This window comes from Coturnix japonica, chromosome 5, assembly GCF_054131305.1.
Source record: "Coturnix japonica strain WE chromosome 5, WE-NBRP24, whole genome shotgun sequence".
Taxonomy (NCBI): Eukaryota; Metazoa; Chordata; class Aves; order Galliformes; family Phasianidae; genus Coturnix; species Coturnix japonica.
The window spans coordinates 53,535,375-53,560,980 of record NC_140667.1 but is presented as its reverse complement, the minus strand read 5'-3'; the positions used below and the strand labels follow the sequence as shown (position 1 = coordinate 53,560,980).

The 25,606-nt window shown below is 43.2% G+C and overlaps 2 protein-coding genes across 20 annotated transcripts in view; one reads left to right on the top strand and one right to left on the bottom strand.

Annotated features, from left to right (window-relative positions):
* Nucleotides 1–1,449: 1,449 nt before the first annotated feature.
* Nucleotides 1,450–19,514, bottom strand: DLGAP5 (DLG associated protein 5). 3 transcript variants are annotated; one of them, XM_015865859.2, is made up of 19 exons: nucleotides 18,673–19,514; nucleotides 17,338–17,588; nucleotides 16,660–16,868; nucleotides 16,244–16,336; nucleotides 15,154–15,238; nucleotides 12,970–13,068; nucleotides 12,618–12,688; nucleotides 10,975–11,240; nucleotides 10,524–10,636; nucleotides 10,310–10,439; nucleotides 9,842–9,927; nucleotides 9,429–9,589; nucleotides 8,796–8,885; nucleotides 7,071–7,290; nucleotides 5,844–6,072; nucleotides 5,428–5,485; nucleotides 3,776–3,887; nucleotides 3,120–3,169; nucleotides 1,450–2,249 (listed from the first exon to the last, which is right to left on the bottom strand). In XM_015865859.2, exons 2-19 carry the CDS (start codon nucleotides 17,576–17,578, stop codon nucleotides 2,127–2,129), a joined length of 2,436 nt encoding a protein of 811 aa, XP_015721345.2. In that variant the 5' UTR covers nucleotides 17,579–17,588; nucleotides 18,673–19,514; the 3' UTR covers nucleotides 1,450–2,126. The 3 variants fall into 3 exon arrangements, with proteins under 3 accessions (XP_015721345.2, XP_085405800.1, XP_015721344.2); XM_085549674.1 differs by having other exon boundaries at nucleotides 19,293–19,514; XM_015865858.3 differs by having other exon boundaries at nucleotides 19,459–19,514.
* A 4,686-nt stretch (nucleotides 19,515–24,200) lies between these two features.
* The window catches only part of FBXO34 (F-box protein 34), a 35,163-nt gene continuing 33,757 nt past the window's right edge, over nucleotides 24,201–25,606 (top strand). For all 17 annotated transcript variants that reach the window (XM_085549667.1, XM_085549666.1, XM_085549661.1 and 14 more), the window contains exon 1: nucleotides 24,201–24,308. The gene's annotated coding sequence lies outside the window, so the exon portion shown is untranslated. The remainder of the gene's footprint in view (nucleotides 24,309–25,606) is intronic.

Sequence of the window (25,606 nt, the reverse complement as noted above, 5' to 3'; positions counted from 1 at the left end):
TGGAAGTCCCAGATAACAGGTCAATGTTTCAGCCTTAGCTGCCAAGTGGTGCTTTGGTTCTCTCTAAAGGGGAAACACAAGAGTAGGAATTGCATGGCCAGGCTGGGAAGGCTTGTGCATAAGTGACTAAAAGTGCCAGTTCAATGATCTATCCACTAGGCAACACTAGAGAATGCTGACAACCCAGGAGTGCCTGACCCTGATGGAGGGGGTCAGGAGGGGGCTCAGAAATAAGGCTGGAAGAAGCAAAACTTCCCCCCTCCTCCATTTCAAAGACTTGCTTTGCCTGCACAGTTTCATGGGGTGGCCCAAATCTGCATCTCCTTGTCACGCTTCCAACCCGAGGGAGATCTACTCCATACACACACTACACACCCCATCACACAGACCACAGCCCCCCCAGGGCTTCTCCCACCTCATCACTTCCCCATCAGACAACAGCAGTTTCAGGGTGGGGTGGAGGTTTACTGCCAAGCTCATCGTATGAGTCACGCTGGTAAATAAAGTGTGACTCACAGCAGAGGGAACATTCCTCCAGTCTTGTCTGAAGAACAACAATGTAAGAGCCGCTATTGAAGTTATTAAGGATCTTTTTGGCACATCCCATACCCCTTTGTAACAGTCACTCCATTTAGCCATAGAGATACCAAGTAACAACAGTGGTCAGAGTCCAAGCCTAGGACCAGCAAGCCACTAGTATTGTGCATACACCAGATCCTCAAATCCCCCCTTACCACTATGCATTGCACAGTGTTCAACACTAAGAAGAGGTACAGCCTTTCAGTACCTAAAGGGATCCTATAAGCAGGAGGGGAATCAACTCTTTGAAAGGGTAGATAGCAGCAGGACAAGGGGAAATGGTTTGAAGTTGAAGGAGGGAAGACTGAGGTTGGATATTGGGGGAAGATCTTTACTATGAGAGTGGTGAGGTGCTGGAACAGCTGCCCAGAGAGGCTGTGGATGCCCCGTCCATCCCTGGAGGTGTTCAAGGCCAGGTTGGATGGGGCCCTGGGCAGCCTGGGCTGGTATCAGTGTGGAGGTTGGTGGCCCTGCCTGTGGTAGGGGGTTGTAGCTTCGTGATCCTTGAGGTCCCTTCCAACCCAAGCCATTCTGTGATTCCGTGAAGAGCTCTTACTGACTTGCCTTTTATCTTTCTGAAGCCATCTGTAAAACCAGAAGTTCATTCCAGCACAGTAACATTGGTCAGATCAGCTTCCTCTGTTTATTTCAGTGTAATCAGTGCACAGCTTCCAAGCTGGACTGCAGCTCTAACAAGAAGCCTCAGATGTAATGACAATACCTTCTGCTGAAGGGAGCAATATGCAAGGGGAAGCTGAGGTTAACAACCAGATGTTCAAGGAGAGCGGTTAAGGAACTTCCAGATGAAAAAGGAAAGAAAATGGGATTTAGCTTGAAGGCACTTAATGACACAGCTCACCACTGAGCATCTTCAAAAATCCATCCCTATTTAATACACCGTAAGGAACAGATAATATCAGACTTTGAAATGCTTGCTTGAATTTCTTCTGTTACAAAGCAAGTGGTTGTTAGGCAATAAGAAAAACCCCACAGGAAAGAAAAGAGTCAAACCTCATCCCATCTGCTGATTAGGTGCAGTTAATGCACTAGTAATTAGTACTGGAGTTTAGGGTGCAACAGCACATCCACAGCACGGACTGAATACAGAACTGCTTTGGGGCAGATAACAGGCACCCCTGGAGGGGCCTCATGGAGATGGGCACAGCTAATGGAACACGTCTGTTACACAAACCTTATCCCATCACTTATAAAAACAAGTCATGAGGTAATTAAGGTCAAGAGAGAAAAGATTAAAGATGGACAGTTTTACAACTCAAAGGAGACCAGAAATACATGAAGTCATACAAAAATAAGAATATTTCATGGAGTCAGATATATACCTTGGATGCAGGAGGTAAAGCCAGCAAACAGAACCACTACTGCACAGCAATATATACAGCACACACAGTGAATGCACTACTGCTCATGGCAGGAATGTTACCAAGTTGTTCCACTATAAAATACTACAGGTCTCACAGTTCAGGGGTATTCCAGACAGCCTCTGTTTTTTACTGAATATAATTTACTCATCTTAACTTTCCAGTCATTCACTTTTGCCCAGAGGAAGAAATAGGAGAAAATACGATCAGGTCACTGAATCTTCCAGCTGCTGCAAACTTCTGGATGCTGTTCTTGACTGGAGTGAAAGGAAGCTCACCATCCATCATGGGCTATGGGAGAAATCAGGGGGAATTAAGCACTCAAAGGCAACCATTATCTGCTCTACAGAACAGCACTGCATGGGCACATAAGACAAGCTAATGGCAACCCCCCCATGGACACATTGCAGCTCAAGGTCAAAGATCTGCCAGGAAGATCCAAAACCCTTCCTGAAATATACAGCAGTTTAGTGGATGCAAAAATACTCCTGTCACTTGTCTTTATGTGGCACTTGGAACTGTGAATGTTGCTTTGAAAAAGTCATTTACCACTTCAAGTTTCAGGACTTCTCTAAGGAACCCTGAATGCTTATTTCCAGGTAGGAAATAAGGAACCAGTAGCTGGTCCTTTTTGAAGGCACTCACTACTTAAAGCACTAGCCTATAACTTAAAGAGGATTTTTTCCTATTTGAGACCAAGCAAGATGTACTACCAAATTCTTTTAACAATTTGGAAGTTTTATGTCTGTTTTTCCTTGTTGGATTTCGCTTCTGTCTGCAGAAGATAAAACTATAGAAATGGGATGGAACAGACCTGGAAAAGTCCAAGTAAATGGAAGGAAAAGGGCAGGTGGTTCAGCACGTTAGTAAATATTTACAGGGAAATCCACAAGAAACGTAACTTCAATGATCAGCCTAAAGAGATCAGTCATTCTTCTGTTACAAGTCCCAGTTTGTCTGATGTGTGAAACAAGGAATGAGTGTGAGCCACAACAAGGAGATAGGAATCATGGCCTGCATTTAGTAGAGTATGTTGTATGCTTTGGTTTGACATCACCCTCCAGAGCTTCATTTACTTCACGTAGAAATTGATTCTGCAGACAAAGTGAATGGTATTATAACAAGCAGAGTGTAGCCAAATAAATGAAAGGGTCAACTTACTGTATCTAAAGGATTTTTGTCAATGGAAGCCAAATCACTGGACAAAACATCTGAAAAAAAAGAACATTTCATTATTTTTTTCTTAGGGTCAATCTGATATTGCTAAGGCTGAAAAAACACAATTGTTTTCTGCATTTACTGAAGCAAAACAAAACAACTTGCAACTACTTCTACTGCAAACCTCTTCTATCAGCTTTCTACCTCGTGTACCACAGGGGAACTACATAGAAAAGTGAGGGGAACTGCTCACATGCAGAGCATGGAAGTCATACTAACAAACGCAGGTTTTGCTACAAGCATGCACAGAATAATAAAGCTACAATAGCAGTGATGTCAAAGAACAGTACTTAGACTATAAAGTCTGTAGAATCAACATAAGAACCTAACAACACCACAGACTGCAGCAGCTTGAAGATATCACAGAATCATAGAATTACCCAGGTTGGAAAAGACCTTGAAGATCATCGAGTCCAACTGCAGCCAACTAGAACCCTAACTCTAAAAACCCTACACTAAATCATATCCCTCATTACCACATCCAAACGGCTCTTAAACACAACCAGGGATGGCGATTCAACCACCTCCCTGGGGATACGTACACAACTGATGCATTTTTGGTTCTCTAGACTGTGTTAAGCTGAACCCAGTGCACATACCCTTCTCTGGACTGCTCATGGTGATATCTTGCCCTTGTTGCTCTGCAGCAGATAGTTCCATCTCTTCCACGCCATTCACTACTTTTAATTCACTGCTACAATTTTCCAGCACCTGAAAAAGAGGAATTTTAACTGTTCCTAACCCCTTATAGAGTTCAGATGTCAGCTGTGTTTGCTTCCCAGTGAGCCATAAGCAAAACATCAGTGCAATCAGAAGGACTTAAAGCAGTTGTATGACACCAGGAAGCTGCCTTTGCTGTTTTGTCTGCTGTAAAAGGCAGTTTGGTAGATTTGATGCAGCAAGCGCAAAGGAGAAAAGGTGGTCAGGACATCCAAGGGAAGTGAGTTTACAAAAACCAGCACTTTTGTATTGTGTTGAACACAATTCATTTATGTCACCTATAGGTCTCACTGGTAATTCAAGAGAGATTTTGAATTCCAGCTTGTACAAAGGTCAGGAAAAGCAAAGCTCTAAGCTTAACACCGTGATTTATTTCTCGTGAACTATTTCCCAAGCACCCTCATAAATGAGGTTATCCTTTAAAGAGCATATAAAGAAATTCTTCCACAAATGGATTTTGAACTTAAAGTGCCAAAAAGCACTTGGAAGTTGTTCTCTTATGAGACTTTACCTCAGAAAAGTACTAGCAGCGATACTAAATGTTAAAGATTGCCAGATTCCCTAGATAGCAGCATCACCAACAAGTAACTTTTCATGTGACTTGTAAAAACAGCAGTAAAAAGAATAAGAGCAAATAGTGACATGCTTTAAAATACAAATGTGTGTATGTGTGCACATGTATGTATAAGTACTGTTGAAGCAATGTATGGATCCAAGAAGTAACAAAAATTAAGACCCTACATTTCTAATGACAGGAACTACAGGATGATTAGCTCCAAAGCACTGGCCTTCACTGAGTAGGACAGCAGCATTAGAACTATGGAGGTTATATTCTAGATTTTAATGGCTGCACAAAAGCCCAGACATATCAGGACACAGTTCTGAACTCTGATACTTGTGTTGCTACCAATGCTCTTGCTGTACCTTTGAACAGTTTAACAGCTTCATGGTTTGATGTGGCAACAGAGAGACCCAGAGAGCCAGATACTATTGCTCCTTTCAGGCATGGTCCCCACATGCAAATCCATTTAAAAGTTCACACCAGAAATAGGCTTGAAGAAGCAGTGCTTGGCCAGTTGATGAGCATCATACAGCAGAGCCAACAGGAGCTCCAAAAGGTAGCTCCAAAAATAGACAGAATGCAAGAAAACTGCAGCAGTCCCAATCTGTGTCTTACAGAACAGGAAAAAGCCTCATTCTGAGGAACACTAAAGATATTTTGAGTATTTGATCAGATATCCAGGGCTGATAAAAACAACTGCTAAACCAGCAAATCAGGTTTGGGCACCCTTATCTTGAGTGGGACAGGGTAAAAAGGAAGTGATTGAACAAGCTTTGAGCTCAGGATTGGGTTTCCTCAGGCAATGAGAGCTGCTGCTATAGGTAGATTTGAAGTATCAAATTGCACTTCTGAGCACAAGGATAATCAATCAAGATGTCTACCCACATAAGACATGAATATCTGTCACTCTGCTTTCAGCTAATAGTAGAAAGATGTTTAAAGGACATACATGAACTAAGCATGACTTACCCCAGTCCCTTCTGCTGTGCCAACAACAGGACTGAGTCCTTCTGCAACTATGGAAATGCTGAAAGAGGAACAACAACCTTTTCATTCTTCTCAATTAAAAGTCTGTGACACACACAACTGATTTTAAATTAGCTCTCCAATTATGCTTACTGGTTTGGCACAAGTCAGCTATATAAAATTTTCTGGACCAAAAAACCCAAAACTCCAGCCCCTGCAATGAAACCACATTTGGGCAAAGCTCTTAACGTTTGCTTGAGTCCCCTCAGGAACAGACAAGACAGAACAACTTCACAACCTTTATCCCTGCCACACTGAGAGAAGGCTAACACTTAATGGACATTAATATTAATTCTTCCAATTAAAACCCAACAAATATTTGCACAGTGTTAAATTAAATGCAGCCTTCACGTGGCTACCTTTGAAAACCACCAGGCAGAGTCGTTTCAGTGGGAAAAGGGTTCATTTCCAAATGCTGTGCTGGGTGGCAGCCTTTAAGCAGTGGCGTCGTTTCTTTTGCACTCGTATCCTCCTCAGGGTTACAAAGAACAGAACTGCTCTGCAGCAAAGCTCTTCTAGATGACCTTGGAGTTGTCAGACTTCCAGAAGTCTGCTGGGATGATCTGCGAGGCGTCTTTGAAAGTGAACCTGAAAAAGAGCATTTGATGTTTCATCACAACATCAGTTTCCGGAAGATGAAATTGTTAGGATTCTAGCTAATAATATTCTACTTTTCCTTGCATGGTTTATATAAATATAATATTTGTTATATCCACCACAAGCAGAAACTGAAATAAGTTACAAAGCTACCTTAACACCAGCTAAGTAATTTAGCACTGCTACTCCCTCACAAAGAACCTGAAACAGTGAGACTTGCTGTTCTCATTAAATCCACATCGTGGAAGCTGTTGTCATTAAATTCTGTATCTCATATTAGATTAACTTTGATAGAATTTAAGATAAATTCCTAACTGATTTTTATAACGTTAGTTGAGAAAATCTTTGGAAATTCCAAGTCATCTTAGGCACTTGAGACAGGAGGGAGAAGCAGAGCAGCTCTCAAACAAGGATCACTGAAAACACCAGTTTCACAGATTGCAATTCAATAAATGCCCAAATTACAGCCTTATTTGGAGCTTCTGCTCAAGAAAAGCTTCCAGCAGCTTTCCAAGCAGACTGGAATACACTACAATCTCATTGAACATGAATTCTGATTACATGCGTGCTGTATTTGCAAGCTCCAAGACGGCGTGCAAGATTCAGTTCACAATAATCCCAATTCCTATCTTACAAATAAAGGCCATCAGTCTGTATTGACTCTGAATATGTTGGCAGCTAAGTCTAGGAATGCCCAGACTAAAATTTCATTGCTAAGGTTACACTAAGAAAGAAATGATGGATCCAACTGCCTTTAACTGTGTATCTAAGTAGGGATTTCACATCACACTGATTTGAACAATGATGGCAATCATGCAGAACAATTTACTTCAGTTCCCTGACGTAACAAACCATTAGATGAAACATTAATTGTGCCCAGCACTAGACTTATATCCCATATAAACACAATAATCTGTCTCCACAGTGAGCTTGGTTTAAATCTCTTCGTCATTTTCAGGTCAGAAAGATAATGATTAAACTTCACCCACCTGGAAAGCTTTTTACAGGGCTTTCAATTCTGAAAAATCCTGCTTCAAAAACCACTTTTTCCACTTCTGGGTGCTCATTCTGATATGCACTATCAGCTGCTCCATCACGCTTCATTTTATCCCTCATAGCTGCTTTTACAGCAGCAAGCCGGTTTTGGGCAGCAGCCCTTGCAGCTGCTCCCAGCTTTGGTTTACACACTGCATTTGGAACAGTCTTTTTCTGAAATTGAAAGAAAACAAAAGCTTCAGACTATGAGTTGCACATGAACATCCATGAGGCTGCTGGACACAGACAGCAGGTCTGCTAGAGACAAGATCTCTGCTTATCTCTAGAAAGTCTTGGACTGCCATTTAGCTGTTACGGTTTGTTTGTAATGACAATTCTAAGTCAGTTTCTCATACCAAGTTTGCAGCTCAGAAATACTTGGTATAAATTCTCTTTCAAATTTTTCCTAACTGTTGTAGTTAACATGTTTTTAAACAGTGGGATGCAGGGACTCCTAGTGGCGTGGAGATAAAGTAACTCGAGGGTAGACACTTGTTAACCAGTGAAGCCTCTCCTGGCATTCATATTTCCTTTAGGAAGGTTTGAGCCATTCACCATATCTACAGTTGAGACATTTATGGTCAGTTCATGCAAGACTACACTTCCTCCAGTTCCACATTTTGTGTTTCTCATCAATCTTTGGATCGTTTTTATGATCTGTTGAGCAGTCTCGAGGAATGGCATGGAGTTTAGGCAATGTGAATATGATTCTTAATGCTGAGTCATTAGGAACAATTACATACACTACATTGATTGGAGAAGAGAAGGCTCTGAGGAGACCTCACTGTGGCCTTTCAATACTTGAAGGGAATGTATAAACAGGAGGGGGAACAGCTTTTTGTGAGGGTAGACAGTGATAGGACAAGGGGGAATGGTTTTAACTTGAGACAGGGAGGTTTAGGTTGGATCTTAGGAGGAAGTTTTTCACTGGAACAGGTTGCCCAAGGAGGCTGTGGATGCCCCATCCCTGCAGGCATTCAAGGCCAGGCTGGATGTGGCTCTGAGCAGCCTGGTCTGCTGGCTGGCTACCCTGCACACAGCAGGGGGGCTGAAATGAGATGATCATTGTGGTCCTTTTCAACCCAGGCTCTTCTGTGATTCTATATTCCAAGCCAAAATGTCAATAAAATAGTTTACATTAAAGCCTATGCAATAATTGATGACACATTTGGGGTAGTGTCAGATCTATTTATACTTAGAGGATTAGTAGCCTAGTGCTACCCATGCCCACCTACCTTAATAAGTCACCACTATCACTTAGCACTCACTGCTTAAAACTATCAGTCACTTCTAAATTCCTGTGACACATCAGTGCCAACACTGAAAATTAGTGGCTCAGAGAAAGTGTTTTACAATCAAAGGGTAAATTTATGTTCCAAATTTAACTCACTCGCATTACTAACTAGGAGTTCAGGCACTCCATGAGCCATTGCTAATTCTTAGCTCTAACCTTCCCAACAAAAGGGGCAACTAGTATCACAAGCACCAACACGTGCAACATGCAAGGACAGAAGGTAAGGTTTGAAAGGAATTCCACTGAATTTATCATCATCATCAACATAAGCAGCAGGACATTAGAAGGAACTTACATCCATTGGAGTATCCATTACTCCAATAGCCTACAAATTTAAAGATCTCAATACACTGTTGTACCTTAATGCTTCAGGAGACATACATACCTTGACAACTTTGCTTGGTACAGCAACAGGTTGCCATTTGTTATCTTGAAGCTTCTGCAGATTATCAAATTTCTTATTCACATCTTCAATCTATTGGAAAACCCAGAGATGTCCAACTTTTAATTTGCAAGATTTACTGGATTCATACATTAAAAAAAACTGTTCTAGGAAGTTAGATGAAACACACAGCTATACTTGAATTTGTTAAGTACTTTTGCTTCAAACACCAAAGCAAACCAAAGCCTGCTGTAGGGAGCCTGCTTTGCAATGGGGTTGGACTCCATGATCCCTAGAGGTTCCCTTCCAACCCCTACAATTTTGTGATTCTGTGTAAACTAGCAGATAATCAGAAGAAACCTGAAACGCCCTCAGAGTTAGAGTAAGCATAAGAAAAGCATCTTTTCCCACTAACTGGTTATACAAAAGTTGGCATAACTGGTCCATGAACTGTAAAACCACAGTATACCATCCAGTACTACTCACTGTTGCAATATGTTAAACAAGGACGTATATTTTTAACAGAGAAAAGAATATCTGAGTCTGAATATTTAAATGAATAGTTTCAACCCATCACTTGTAAGTACCTCTCCATCACGTGCATTTATTATAGTAGGTAAACATGCAAGTACATACCTGAAAATTAATCATATCCCAAAATCCATCTAAGTCTGTACATGTGGTTTCCTTTTCACCCCGTTTAAATTCACAATTATCCACCAGTCCCTCAAACTGTTTAAACCTTTCTGCTATGAGCAGTCTTGTCTGACCAATTGTTGTGCGAATGAGATCTTTAGCTGATGGTAACAGGAAAACCAGGGAAGAAATTAGAACATATTGGAATAATCCATCACTTTTATATATATTTGTTAAAGATAATGCATTTAAACACACTTAACATTTACAAAAAGCTATTTAATAGGCACTTCAGTGTCAACTACTATCAGCTCAGTATCCACTACTACCACTTCAAACACTATACTTAAGATTTAGTATTAGGAGATAGGCATAATTAATAATAGTGTGCTCTATTACAGCCCAAGTCTTACCATCCTCTGGAATGTCCAGCTCAAATTTTCCATCCCACTGGAGGCATTGAGACATCAGCCTGTCTGTCTCAGAACGAAGAATGTTTCTTAAAATAAATAATGAAAAAAACTATTTGAGAATGTTTCAACTGTTGTTGCTATTTGTAACTGTTGATTATTATTACCCTTTTGCTTTCACACAAGCTACGCGGTCTTTGAGCAGAACCCATTAGATTGCTTCAGTTAAGTTTAGCTGTGATTAAATTTATTTCTATTACTCTCAAGCTTTATGTTCATAGGATGTAGCTTTAGCTTTCAGAATTTTATATTCTTTACTTGCACTAACAATACGAAAGGAAAAACAGCAATGAATGACCACTAAAATTGCTATTGACAGATAGCAACCATTATAAGCTACTGTTTACAAGCTGTTACTCATGTTCAGGACTCAGAACAGACAGCCATGAAGGGAAACAAATAGACACAAACCTGAAATAGGGCACATCATGCTCTTGCTCTCTTACATCATCTGACTTTGTTTCAGTCACTGTCACCTCTGTAGATACAGGAGATGTTTCATTGGATCTCTGAATGGAAGTCTCCTTATCTGATTCACTTGCTGAAAAAAAAATGAAAGGCATTTGTTCATAATCTGGTAAAAACTAAAAAAGGTACAATGACAAACCATATGTGAACTTCATACCTTCTCCCTTCAAACTTGTAGTCATTTGCTGTTCCTGAATGCCTTGATCAGAAGGTGAAATCAGACTTTTTAAATTAGGCTCCTTAGTTTCACTGGATTTTTCAACTTTATTACTGAGGGGGGAAAAAAATAGAAAAAAGATATGCTTAAGAATTAAGAAATGTTGAGAAACTGACCTCAAATATGACCAAACACACAAGACTTCAAAATTCTGAAGACTATTTTTGGTTCAGTGCTAGACAATGTAAGCTATTCTTATTAAAATAGATAAAGCATGGGCAGGATTATGGATTATATAGTTTGCCTTGCTACATTAAGACCATATTTGATCAAGCAACAACAGCAACTGTGATCAGGTGTTTCAACAACTTGTTACACATGGAATCTCCCATTTTCTGTAGCATCACAAAAGCTCACTTGCACTTTTGGTTATCAGAATTAAGAATCTTACACTGGAGATTTGGAAAAATCCCAGAAGACATCAGGTGACAAAAACGCATTTGCCCTGGAAGGAGTCATGGGTGTAACTTTGTAGGTTGTCAGTCCTTCTAAGGGCTGAAACACGAAATTATGGGGTGCAAAGGAGCGTGTTCTGGGTCTTCCTGGAGCAGAACTGTTCTTTTCCACAGATGTCTGTTCCTGTTTAAGTTCTGATGTTGAACGTATCACTGGGTCCAGTGGAGCACTTTCATTCGCTTCATGTTTAAGAGGAACTACCTGCACAAACACAGCAAGCGTTATATTATCAAATCAGAAAGTGTTCACTAATAGACATTAGCAGAATTACAAGATGACTACTTGAAACCCAACAAAAAAGGGAACAATTTCAGGTAATCTGCTTTCTGCAATAGCGTACATGTACAGATGTCTTGATTTACCATAGGTCCAACTGGCTTTTGACACTTGCAAATCATTCTCACAGTGAGGGTAGCACTTACTATGAACAATGTAACAACCCATCCAAGGGGCTAGAGCAGCAAAACACATGGCCTGGTGCAGCAGTAATAAAAACCAGCAAATGCTTCTCTCACTGTTAGAAGAAAATGCTTGAAGGTGAGAAGCTCCTCCAAGAGCTGAGTACTGGCTCCAAATCCTACTAGGCTTGTTGAATAATCACAATTTATACACATAACCTGACTTAAAGGCTAAAGAACAAACTTAAATAAGGTGATAGTTGGGGAATGCAGCCCAAGACAAGGAGAATACAAGCGCAGTTCGAACCACAGAATGTTGTTAAAAGAGAAGAAAGTTCACATTCCTATGAGACGAGTGACTAGACAACCATACAGAACATTCCTGAGATACCTGCATTGAGATATTGTTAGCTCAAACCAGCCAAAAGATCTCAGACTGTTTCTTCAGAAAAGATGCGTCTTCAAGACACTGGAAATCCTGTTACACTTTAGATACTCTTGCTTTCAATGTAAGCTTTGAATTTAAATTTTAAGATTTCTTGTGGCAATATGACTAAGGTTACAGCATGGGCTTGCTACCTGGCAGCATCAAGCAACTCCTGCTTGTGAAGAGGTCCTTACCTAAATTAAGATACAAGTGCTTTTTACCTCCTGTCAGTGCTTGTACACAAATAAACCAGCTTTAAGACAACATTTATACACAGCTGCAGTTGCTGAAATAGGACTGTAGAAGGAAAGCGTGGGGAAAATGCTAAGTGATAAGGAATAGTGAGGTGTAGGGAAGAGAAAAGCAAACAGACGCTTCTTGAACAGGACTATCGGGGCATGAAGACATACATGAATCATTTAGGAACCTGAATTGGAGACACAGTGAATTCAAATACAGCGCTCTACACTGCAGCAGTGAAGTTTGGTTTGCATTTTCAGTGGGAGAACAAAAGTGATTACCTTTAATTAAGGCTGGGAATCTTTTTCCCTATTATATTTACCATGTTCTTGACAGTTCAAAAACTGAAAATGCATTTAACCCTCAGACTCTAAAGCCTCACATGAAATTTATAACCACCAGATAAAACGAGAAAACTGAAAAGGTCTTTGTGTTTTTTTGTTGTGTAACATTGTGTAGTTTTCCTTTAAATCAGTTTTACTCCCTTTCCATTTCAAATATTTCATGACCTACCTCTATGACATCAGCTTTGACTGCTTTCTTCTGCTTTGCTGCATTTGCTGGCTTTCTCTGTGACAGGTTACCTAAATAGAAACAAACTCTAGGAGGTCAAAACACATCTGATTAAAGGAATCATTCACCCATGTTTTCAAAAGATTGCTGTAAAAGGCTGGTGGTTGAAGACAGGGAGAGATGGCTTTGCTTCTTGCATGGAAGGAAGCTAAAAGGCAGATACCTAATTGCAAGTGACATGTTGTTTCCATTACTCACACACACAGTATCAGACAGGACACCTCCTTACAGCACACCAAATCAAACTCTTAGATATCAGCTACCCAAGGACTATACTTACTGCCTCACTTACCAGTAGTAGGAGCAGTTGTTTTCGGCATCTGCCTAGCTGCAGAGGCAGCTGCTCTGGTGATTCTTACATTTGAGGCTGTCTGGACTGAAGTCTGCAACACTAAAAAACATTAATTTCAGAGATTTCACAGCTTGCTCAGGAGATGCATTTAAGTAGTACAGTTAAAAGCTTTGGTTTGGCAGTAATGGGAAAACTGCACAAGTAACTACCAGTTCCATTAGTTAGAATCATAGAAACGTTGGGATTGGAAGGGACCTGAAGGATCATCAAGTTCCAACCCCCTACCACAAGTAGAGCCACCAACCGGAATCAAGAGGAGGAACGGTTTTATCACTTCTGTGCAAGGAATGCTAAACTATGACAGCACAGCTCAGCATTGGCATCAAGGCAATACCCTGCAGAACCTTAACAGAAAACACCTTCATTGTACAGTAATGCTTTCAGTACCATGATAAGACCAACATATCAGTGTGCCAGATGCTAAGTACAAGGCTTAAGGAACCCTCCTGCAATCGCAGTGACAACATCATCCTGTCTTTCAGATGAAGCTTTCTGGAGGAATAACTGCTAGCTGGAAACTTAAGCAACCATCTCAGTAACAGCCAGTGATGCCTTGGTCATCATCTTAAAGCATTCTAAAATGTGAATTTACTAAATTACATTAAAGTATCCCTTAATTTTAATGATGCCTGAAATAATTTTTATAAAATGCGACACAAGTTCATGCATTGTGTTACCATCTTAATCATTTTCATCCATGTCTTTTAGTACCATTTCTTATTCCCTCCAACACCAATAGCATTAACATGCACAGAAAAATGTAACAGCTCTTTACTTCATGCTCTGCCCTTCTATATCTGTAGCCCCACTTGGTTATTGTTAGTATTTGTCTTTTAAAATGCTACTCAACTTTCCACAGAGTTGCTGTTTGACAAGTTAGGGAAAATTTGTTAAATAACCATAATATTTGATTTACCCAAACATAAACACTAGTATGAAAATATTGGGGAAGTATAAATACATATGATGCTGATTCTTCATTCCCCAAAAGCATTATCAAGTGATTAATCTCAATTAATGTTTTAATTGTTATTCAAACACTGATGAGAAATCTGTTCAGCATTCGCTGAAAGCATGAATGAAATTCACTTCAACAGACATCTGCTGCTTGCTGACTTAATTACATGGTGATGTGAAAATAACTTCACTCTGAATGACAGAATATCACGTGTTAACTATTCCACATGACTTAGCATTAACAACTTGAAGCCTTGACATCATTGAGCTACCAGGAAGAATTTATGATTAAATGTGTTCTCTACTAGCTTAAACAAACATGCTTGGGTTGGCTTTGTTTAATTTTGTTTTGTTTTCTTAAGAAATGTATGGAATCTTCACTTTGGAAGTGCAACAGCTAGACAGATACAGAAGGAGCTGTGTTCAAATATGAAAACAACAGATTGTACTTGTCATCTATTGAAGCAGACAATCACACATTTCCTCAGTTACATCAATGTGCATCAGAAGTTTGGGCTCTTGTTTCATGCTCTCATGCTCTACCAAAAAACTTATCTTTCCAAACCTATTTCAAAGTTATGTTATGTAACAAATTTCATGTAGCATTAGCAGCATAACTGCTGCACAGATTCAGACTTCACTCAATATACTTAAAGTTTATATAATTAGCTATTTCTTGGGATACCTATAATACCAAAATTCGTATTTTACTTATATCATCTATCTGTTGTCTCTTCCAGATGAAGTCATTTAATCTATAACACAGCAACATGATATTTCCCTTAGAGGAAAAGAGGAAGCTCCAGCTGTGAGACTACTAGCAGCCATGCACTTCTGCCTATTGACCTTCTCCCTTTCCTGCAGTGATCATCGGTAACCACAAGTGCATTAAGTATCCCACGTTCCATCTCCCCCAGCCTACAGAAGCCACAAGTATATACAATATCTAGAGTCACACGATCCATAATCTTTCAGCTGTTGCCTTTGTTCTAATTGCAAGCAATTGTCATCCTAAAAACTCTGTTGTTCCCCAAACCTCAGTACATACTGGGTATCTTTCCTAAACACATTCCTTGCCTCACTCCCACAGTGATACAACTACTGACTCAAAAGAATAACCAGCAGCGTCCTTTCAGACCCAGACATGGGATCATTCTAGTTTCTTACCTTTCCCCTTTTCAGCCACTTTGTCCTTACTCATCTGTTTATGTCCTGCTTGTGTGGGGCGCACGCTATGCCCATTGGCACAGACCTACAAAGGAATATCACATTTATCTAACAGAAACTTGGATAGTAGATGGGAATTATCATTGCATCTTGGTACACGTTCTGTGATCTAAAAGCCACTTTTCAGAAAAACAATAGAGATACCAGTTTTAACTCAGTTCTTCCTTCACACAGCCATGATTGGAACCCTTCCAAATGCATTCAAATTACATAAGATTGCTAGATGTAAATGACAGCTTCTATTATAGATTACTGCAGATGAAATTCCTCAGAAAACCTACTTTTCAATACAAATAAAACCATGAGCCCACTGAGATTCCTAGTAAAACATGCCAACAGTGAATTGCTTCCAACTTTGAGCAGTAAAGATTAATCATGAGTGATAGCTACAGCAATTGCTTTTCAACAACATGCATCTTCATTTATAAGGCTTGAAGGCTGCAGCATTAAATGGAAATTTGCACAATTGCTACATCTTGGACTTGTAGTCATTGGTTCTACTTGCTTATTACCCAGAATAAGTGGAAAACACAAGGCAAAGATCTTCTTGCAAAGGAAATCCTCTCTCAAAACAAAACAGCTTCATATCCAGCTTGCTGAAAATAATAAATGTGGCAGTGGTGGTCTTACATATGTTAACATGGGGTGAAATATTCTCCAAGTTAAATATTTCATCTGTATGAAATTAAGATGCCAAACTGGAAAATAGATAGCATTTCAACAGTTTGGTGCATCAAAACTGTCATCAAAGCCTTCCTGAAATCAAACTTATGGGATCTGATGGGCATCTCAATCACACATATTTAAATAGAAGCTAAATAAGATGGCACAATGCACAATGATATTTTTAGGTTGAATTTTAAGAACAAGTGTTCTTCCCTACTGTGAGAGCAAAAACACGCACAGCATTGTAACAAGTAATCCACTTGGCTGGGTTCAACTTTCTGAAGCTGCAATGTAATGCATAAAATGAACTGAATTCTATCTTTTTCTCCCAATTTATTCACTTAAGATCATTTAAGAAACAAACCGTAGAGGGCTTAGATGCAGTTGATATCGCAGCCTTTTCTGTTTGGTTCTTGGCCTTTGATCGAGTAATCCTCTCAGAGAAAGCAGGAGCTGCCTGGAAACATTCCCAAGGAAACAAGGGTTAACACACTGCTCTCTCTCTCTGCCATCACTGTCAGAGTGAGCAAGAAGCCTAAATGGGTAAAGCAATATGTCTGTGCACTTGAGAATCAAAACATATCAAGCGCGTGATTTGAATAAGTCAGATGGACTCAATACAAACAAGTTACCAGTTCTAAAGTAACTTAGCGCTTTTATTTGCAGATGAATCACTATTTTTACTTCACATAACTTGCAGAAAATTGGTTACATAATCATAAACTTTAATGTCATGTACTACATAAGTTTCATTTAGATATTTAACATTACCCTTATTACCTTTTCTTTTGGCTTTACTGTTGTGGGAACTTCAGGTGCAAGTGAAAGAAATCCACACGCAGTAGGTTTATATAACCCAACTTTAAATACACCCTTTTTTGCTTTTTCTCTTTGCTCTTTTAGTTTTCGGAGTTCCTTCTCTTCTTTATAGCGTTGAAGCATTTCCCTGCGTTCATTCATCCTCTTGGTGGCTGCATCTGTAGGTTGTTCTGAAGCAAAGAGGAATTATCAAGGTTGGAAAAGACCTAGAAGATCATCTAGTCCAACCATTACCAATAATTCCCAGCTAAATCATATTCCTCAACACCACATCCAAGCGTTTCTTGAACACTCCCGTGGTCGGTGACTCCACCACCTCCCTGGGCAATTCTAACCATTCTTTAAGCATATGACAGATGCAGTAGTATGAAGATGTGATTATAGTTCATGGTCATTCACTCTTGAACAACAAAGCCATCCTAGTGAATATTAATAGCAATTCCTCCTTTGGATGCTGTTGTGGACAAAATCAAGCAAAGACTGAAAAATACTTCTGGAGTCATAAAGGATGATATTAAGCCTGTTGTCTTGATAGTTATGAAGAGTGATATTCATTTCTAAACCTTAAACCATCCCTTCAATTTAAAACATAGACCACATTTACCAGTATAAGAAGTTGTATAGCAATGCTTTACTTACTCTGTATCAAATTGCTGTTTTCTTGCGAGCACGTTTCACTTGCCCCACTTACTTGAGAAACTCCCCTCGCTTTTGACACCTGAACGTTGACATCTGTCAATCCAAACTGTCTGCCCTTCTCAAACAACTTGTGCCTGTTCTCCTTTTGGAGCATGGATTTTCTGCGAGCAACTTTGGTTCGGATGGTTTCTGAACTCAAATCCTTCTTGTACCGACTGGCAAACTGGGAGGTCGCAGCCATCTTGATTATCCTGAACAGAAATCATAACAATAGGTAAGGAGACATGGTTTGTTCTGCCCTTTTTATTACAGTGTCACGAGATAGACCCAAATTTCTGTATTTTCTCTGGCACATGTACAAATGACAGTTTCAGCAATGACTCCTTTATGTATTTAAGGGGCTAATTCGCTTGCCAAGTAATCAACAATTCAGAGACAGAATTAGCAGGGCAGGCTTTGTCATTGCCAGGGACTGACAAGCCTGTTTTCAACACATGTTTTTCTTATTAAGGAGACAAGCAAGTAAATGACAAGGTTGTAAGACAATACTTGGAAGCAACATTGCCACTAAGCGTTTAGATTGTACCCTATCAGATGGCAAAGCATTTCTGTCACGCATCAGAGTGCTGACTTGGCTGTGTTTCCTAACTGAGTTTCCAGGATGCAACTGCAACACAATAGCATTTATTTCAAGCAGGATTTCTCCCTGCTTCTTTAACTCGAGGAAGACCTGATGAAAGCAATAGTTGGCCTGTACATGCTGTGCTTGCAGCAATGCAAAAAACATGATTCCCTGCATCCTACTGAAGCCTTTCTAAGAGTTTTCAGGCCTCCTCTGGAGAGGAATATAAGGTGAGTTTGTGCTCTGGGGCTGGCAGAGCAGCAGTGTTAATATCTTTCATTGGTTAATGTCTTTCATTTTACGTTCCAACTTCCAAAAACTCATTAAAGATGCCAGCTAATGATTGCAAACAATCAGAGTCTACAAACAATCAGAGTCTACAAATGGAGTCTACCATAGTTCACAAGTCATGTTGAATCACTCAGGTTGGAAAAGACTTTAAAGATCGAGGCCAACCATGACCCAACCACACCACCCTAACTAACAATCCTCTGCTAAATCATGTCCCTGAGCACCACATCCAAATGGTTTCTAAACACATCCAGGGATGTGACTCAACCACTTCCCTGGGGAGCCCATTCCAGTGCTTAACAACCCTCCTGTAAATAAGTTTCTCCTCATATCCAATCTAACCCCCCCCCTTGGTGCAACTTGAAGCCATTTACAGGTAAGCAATTAAGGAAGGTTAATCCACGAGCTCCTCCAATAATCACCTTTGGGCTGATCTTGTTAGTAGCTCCTATGGCGTTATGGAAAGCCCTTCAGAAGACACTACTTCTACTACCCACTTCCTAGAATAAACAGGATTTTTGTGCCTATGAAAAGATAATCACACCTAAAAGCAGCAGCTACCAGCAAGGCTCTACAACCATCCTCTGTGCTCATTGTGGTGGTAAAGATGATAAGGCCCATCCAAGTTTATCCGAACTAAATGCTAAAAGCTTCCAACTAAAAGACAAGTGTCTGTGTATGATCCCAGCTGCTCACTTCCAAGCTAACATTAGGTGTATCTCACCAAGAGCCATCCCTCCACACTCTCACCTTATTTGATTCCTCCTTGACAGCTACTCAAGGATTCCACAGCCCCAAGGATAGGAACTTTCCATTTTAAGTTAGTATTTCTCAAGCTATTGTACCATAGGCCTCCTTAGGCCCTTCTGCCTTGGATAAGCATCAACAGCGAGCTACCTGCTTTCAAGTAGGTTACTCGAAGAAAGCAAATGCAATGTAAATAGAGAGAGCCCCCCACTCAATTTTAACACAAAGATATCCTCACCCCGCACCCCGAATTAAGAAAGAAGGAAAAAGCAGAAAGCAGAACTATCAAAACCACCTATTTTAGCCCCAGCACAAGCAGCAAACACAAACATCGTCTTAAAATCGAAACGTAGCCAGCTTCAGGCCCGGACCCAGCGCTGTGTGGAACACACAGCAACCACACACCGGCTCCCCCTGAGGCCGCCCCATGTTCCCCCTCCCGCCCCATTCCCCCCCTGTACCTTGTGAACCCGCCGGCCGCAACTCCCCGCTCTCCTCAGCGCTGCCGCCTCCACTCGCTTTCAAATCTCACCTGCCGCCTCTGATTGGCCAACCCCGGCCGATCAGCGAGCTCTCATTGGCTCGCCCTTAACGGATGGTTGGTGGGCGGAGCCTAACTCGCGGGGAGAGCTGTTTATTGGTCAGCGTCGTCGCCGTGCTTTATGTTCACTGGATGAGATGAGCGTTGTCCCGCCCTCTGCTTGCCGCTCATTGGCTGGCGAGCTGCGCGGGGTGGGAATCTCTGAATGGAGGCGAGCTAAGATGGCGGCGGGCTGAGGGGGTCTGTACCCTCTATCTTTACTTCAGCTGTCCGAATGGGCGGCTTGTGCCCTTAGGAGCTCTGAGGGGCCATGCCAAGCTCCTACTGCCAGCACACAACTATCTACACACGGCTTGTCGTGCCTTGGGCCTGCTTGCTGCCTCAGGGAGCACTGGGTGGGGTTGTTCTGGTTGTATGTACTGACAGGAAATCTCTGATGTTCTCAGGGTGCTGTGAGAGAAGAAGGTGACATTGGAGTACTGACATTGGAGTACTGACATTATAGCAACATGAGGAATTGCTGAGGTAACTTTGGCCTTTAAGGGCATGAATATTGTCTGACACAAGCAAACTACAGGATTTTCCAGCTGTGTCAAAGATAACCTTGTTTTTCTAAGAGATTTAAATATATTCCTCACCTGCTGTGAATCTTTCGTGTTCATTCTCTCATATACAAGAGTATAAATCTAAGGGCAGTGTCCAGGCTTGTTTGTGTCACTGTGTTTGGTTCGTGTGAGATGATTTGTTCTGTGTTTATCATCATAAGCAGAAATGTTGAGGAGGAAATCAGCCACTTGGTGGCACTGCAAAGTGTGGGCTCTGGATGAGAATGGTCAACGTTGGGCAGCAGCCATACCTTGCAAGCAGCATCTCCTAATGGCACTATGGTAAAACATCGGTAGATCTTTATTTAAACACGGTTGCAGTGAATGGAGGCAGCAAGAAGTGGGTTCAAGCCTGCTCAGTCTGAGTGCACAGCTGCTTCTTGCACCATTTGCTGCTGGCTGTGTGCATCACACAATGCAGCTGGCAGAGAAATGCCACCTTCTCGAGTGTCTGTAGGTACCGAGTTCAGGCAGTGTGGCTACACTGCAGCCTGGGCTTTAACCTCACCAGCTCAGGCATCACAGAATCACAGAATTGTAGGGGTTAGAAGGGACCTCTAGAGATCATCGAGTCCAACCCCCCTGCCAAAGCAGGCTCCCTACACCATGTCACACAGCTCGGCATCCAGGCAGGTCTTGAATATCTCCAGAGGAGACTCCACCACCTCCCTGTGCAGCCTGTTCCAGTGCTCCGTCACCCTCACTGTAAAGAAGTTCTTGCACACATTCATGCAGAACTTCCTATGCTGTACTTTCATCCCATTACCCCTAGTCCTATCCCCACGCACTACTGAAAAGAGACCAGCCTCACCACTATGGCTCCCACACCTCAGGTATTTATAAACCTGGATCAAGTCCCCTCTCAGCCTTCTTTTTTCAAGGCTAAACAGACCCAGTTCCCTAAGTCTCTCCTCATAGGGGAGATGCTCCAGGCCCTTCACCATCTTAGTAGCCCTCCGCTGGACTCTTTCCAAGAGATCCCTGTCTTTTTTGTACTGGGGAGCCCAGAACTGGACACAATATTCCAGATGAGGCCTCACCAGGGCAGAGTAGAGGGGGAGGATCACCTCCTTCGACCTGCTGGACACGCTCTTTTTAATACACCCCAGGATACCATTGGCTTTTTTGGCTACAAGGCCACACTGCTGGCTCATGGTTAATCTGTCGTCCACCAGGACGCCCAGGTCCCTCTCAGCAGAGCTCCTCTCCAGCAGCTCTTCCCCCAGCCTGTACTGGTGCATGCAATTATTTCTACCCAGGTGCAAGACTCTACACTTGCTTTTGTTAAACCTCATCCGGTTTCTTACTGCCCAGCTCTCCAGGTCTCTCTGAATGACAGTGAGTGTGCCCTGCTATGTAACACCAGTGATACGTAGCAGGGCACACTCCATGCAAACTGGTAATGGGAGAACACAACTTAAGTCCTTGGCAAGCTCAGACTGTGCCTGCAGCTTCACTGCTTGTTACCTGAGCTGGCTATGGGCAGAATGAGTTTCCTTAACACGCTGCAATTACACTTTCCACTAATGATATCTAGGACACTGCTGTGGTCTTTTTGTATTTGAATAATGCCACCATTTCAAAGTATTTCAATGGCACTTTAAGATAAAACATGGTGATTTTTTTTCTTCCCCAGCCAAATTCCTGATTGCTTCTGATGTTACTGTGTAAAGAGGAATAAACATATCACCCTTTAATAGAGATAAAGCAATGCGAATACACAAACTCATTATCTTGTACAGATATTATACATGCCTGAAAGATTAAATGCATCATTCTCATGCAGCCCTGAGATGATTTGGTGACAATCTACTTGCATTTAAGCCACTGAAGCTTTGAGAATCAAACTGAATTTCCCTGTTCCTTGACAATAACAGTGTCTACATGGCCTTTCTACTCCACTTTTCATTCTTTTATGTGATGTTTCCTGCATCCAGGTCTCTGCGATGGAGGTGGGAGCTGCCATTCACCCTTGGGAGCCACCTCACACTCTCTGTGTTATAAATAGCAAAGCGAGGTACCCGACTTGAGGTGTTAAGTTGCACTTTGGCAGCCTGATACTTAACACTCAGATGTTGTAGCACATTTATAAGCTCCCAGCTTTCACGGCATCGAGTCTAAAATGCAAACTAGCAACCTTAAAATGCGAGGTGTGGTTAAAAAACAAAGTCTGGGTACTTTTTATCTCTGCATATCTTGACATCCTGTTATTTACATCGTGTTTACAATGAGCATTCCCTGCTGTTACAGTTTTCAGTCTCTTCTCACTCAGCACTACGGGTGGAAGCATCCTGCAGCTGGTCTCATGCTCCAAGGTTAAAAACCATATTCTTAAGGATTATCACATTCACTTCCAAAGAGATTCAGACCTTCTTGGTTTTGGACACCAGTGGTTTTTCATTCAGGGTTAAAACCTGTGGTTATTTCAGGAGCTGAATGTCTGATTTAGAAGCTGGGTGCAGCTGTTGAAGTAAAGCGTTTGGCCACTAAAACAACGGCAAAGGAGATAAGGAACAGTTAGTTTTACAATTGGAAAGCTTTGCAAAATATGACTGCTAATTAAGATGGAAACTCTAAATAAAGAGCTATCGTGACCTGGTTAATCCTATGGACTCCGAGAGAGTTAAACTTCTCCAGGTCTCTGATAAGATAGGGCTGCTTTTCTTTATCTGTTGTTTTTGCAGTGTTCAAGGCTACTGAAATGCAAAAGTGCCAGATGGCCACGGGAGCTAAACAACGTGCAAAATCTGTCTTATATTATCACTTAAATGCCCGGGGGGGGGGGGGGGGGGGGAGAGATGATGGGAGGAGAAACCTTATTTAATCGTTAGAAGTCACTTAGCAGCGAATGGCATTTTGTCTATTATGACAGCTCTTGTTCCCGTCTTAAAGACTCTGGTGGTGTCTTGGATGCTATATCAAAATACATAACAGTCCTGTGCAGGACAGCATAGCGGCGATGCCTGGGATGATGCTGGTGTGACCTGCAATGGCTCCTGGATACATCCACAGCAGGAAGAAAAGGCTGGTGTTTTTGTTGGCTGAGGACAGCAACCACACAAACAGTGACAGAATGTATTTAGTTCTTGTGCTCAGGAGGAAACAGTGGAACAAGGCAGCTGAAATGGCTGGCACTGCGCTGATGGTCTTAACATCCTCCATGGCCTGGATATCTCATCAGGCACTGAACTCCTTCTGCCCAGCACTCAGGACTCAGGTAGTTATAACAACCAGCCCTGAACCCTGGGGTCTGCCTTCAGACATCCCAGGCCTGGAACCTACGGGCACTGCTGGGGAAAAACCTGCCAGGATCTAATCACAGAATCACAGAATGACCCGGGTTGGAAGGGACCTCAAGGATCATGTAGTTCCAACCCCCTGCCTGGCAGGGCCACCAAACATACACCTTTACTACATCAGGTTGCCCAGGGCCCCGTCCAACCTGGCCTTGAACACCTCCAAGGACGGGGCATCCACAACCTCCCTGGGCAACCTGTTCCAGGGCCTCACCACTCTCCTAGTGAAGAACTTCCCCCTAACATCCAACCTAAATCTTCCTAATGTGACACAGTGGAACAGGTTGTCCAAGGAGGACACATCCAGGCTGGATGTGGCTCTGGGCAGCCTGGGCTGCTGGTTGGTGACCCTGCACACAGCAGGGGGTTGGAGCTGGGTGATCTTTGTGGTCCTTTCAACCCAGGTCTTTCTGTGATTCCACGCTGTGTCAGTGCCTGGCTGTGCTCTGAGCGCACCGATGTCCTGAAGGGCATTCAGGATCCTATGGAATCTCGGGACCAGCGCAGCGCTGCACCGAGCTCCTACGAAGCACACGCGGCCCAGTACCGGCTGTGCGCCCTGCGGCTCCTCACCGCCCGTCCGTCCCTCCTACGCTCTGGTAGTCGCTGAGCGCTGTGTGGGCGCAGCCTGGCGGTGCAGCCCGGTGCCGCACGGTGCCTGGCACGGCGCGGGGGCGGCGTTCCGCGTCCCTCCCCGGCGGGCCCAGGCCCGTCCCGCCCCGCCCCGGGCGCGGATTGGCGCGGCCTCCGCGGCTCCTCCCGCCGCCGCCGCTCGGCTCAGGGGGATCCGGCCGCGCCGAGCTCAGCTCAGCCTGGCGGCTCCTCGCTGCGTGCCGCCGGGAGTCCTGCCCTTGTGGGCCGCGCTCCGGGTAAGGCCTGTGGCGGCGCGGCGGGGTCTCGCGGTGGGAGGGGGGCGGGCAGGGAGCAGTGAGCAGGCCCCGCGCTGCGCCCGCGCTCCCGGCCGGCCATGGCGGCTGCGGGGCCCTTGGAGGGGCGGTTGGCTGTGTCCCGGCCGCGGGTCTGCTCGCTCCGGGCCTTCCCCGCTGTGACAGCGAGGCCGGGCCGTGCTGCGGAGCCGGGGCCGGACACATCCCGGCCTGCGGGGCCTCCTGCACGGCCGGTGCTGCCTCCTGCCGCTTCCTGAGCGGGCTGTTCCTGCTGGAAAAGGGATTCTGTATGTCCGTAAATCTAGCGAAAATATGGCTGGGTCGAGTGGGTGTTATTTGTAATAGCGCGTTCACGTGGGAGAGTGGTTAGGCCCTGGAACAGGCTGCCCAGGGAGGTTGTGGATGCCCCGTCCTTGGAGGTGTTCAAGGCCAGGTTGGACGGGGCCCTGGGCAACCTGATCTAGTAAAGGTGGATGTTTGGTGGCCCTGCTGGGCAGGGGGGTTGGAACTACATGATCCTTGAGGTCCCTTCCAACCCGGGTCATTCTGTGATTCTGTGAGTTGTGTAAGGACTGAGGGGAAGCTTAAAAGTCCGAGCACAGTGGGATCGATTTCTTCTCAACATTACATTCTCCGAGGCCTCGTTTGGAGCAACGAGCGCAGCTCTCAGTCCCTTCATCAAACCAAGGTGACCGTGTGCTTTTCAATTGGGGGAGGACAAAAATCCCTATCGTCAGCATGAGCCGTGGGGATAGCGCTGCTCCTTAGCACTGTGCCTGGCTGCTCCCAAAGAACCGGCTGTAAAACCCGCCCGTGGAGCTGCATTAATAGCCGAGTGGTTGGCCCTGCTGTGCTGCATGCTATCTCGGTTATGCTGCTCTCGGGATCCAGTTTTGGTGGCTTGAGATAGTCGAGCTGGCTTTGAACTGGTGAGCTCGAGGAGTTGCGAGGCTTAATGAATGTTTGTGTAGCTCTCTGCGTTTTCTCGGATGAAAGGTTTTACATAATTGGCCTCTGTAATTGTCTGTCACCCCCGGAGAAGAGCCGAAAAACCCCGCTGGTGGAGGTAGGCAGTCGTTTTGGGGAGTCCAAAGTCGAAACCCATAGGTGCCTGTAGGTTGTTAATGTTGTTACTGCTTAACGCGGTGGTAGCGAAATGACTCACTCGGAGGGAAGAAAATTCAACACATCTATTTCTGCTCTCAGTTGTGAGCAGAGCACAAATGACATCCTGCCTACATAGGAGCAACTTCTTCGGTGAGCAGAAGAATTCCTAATGC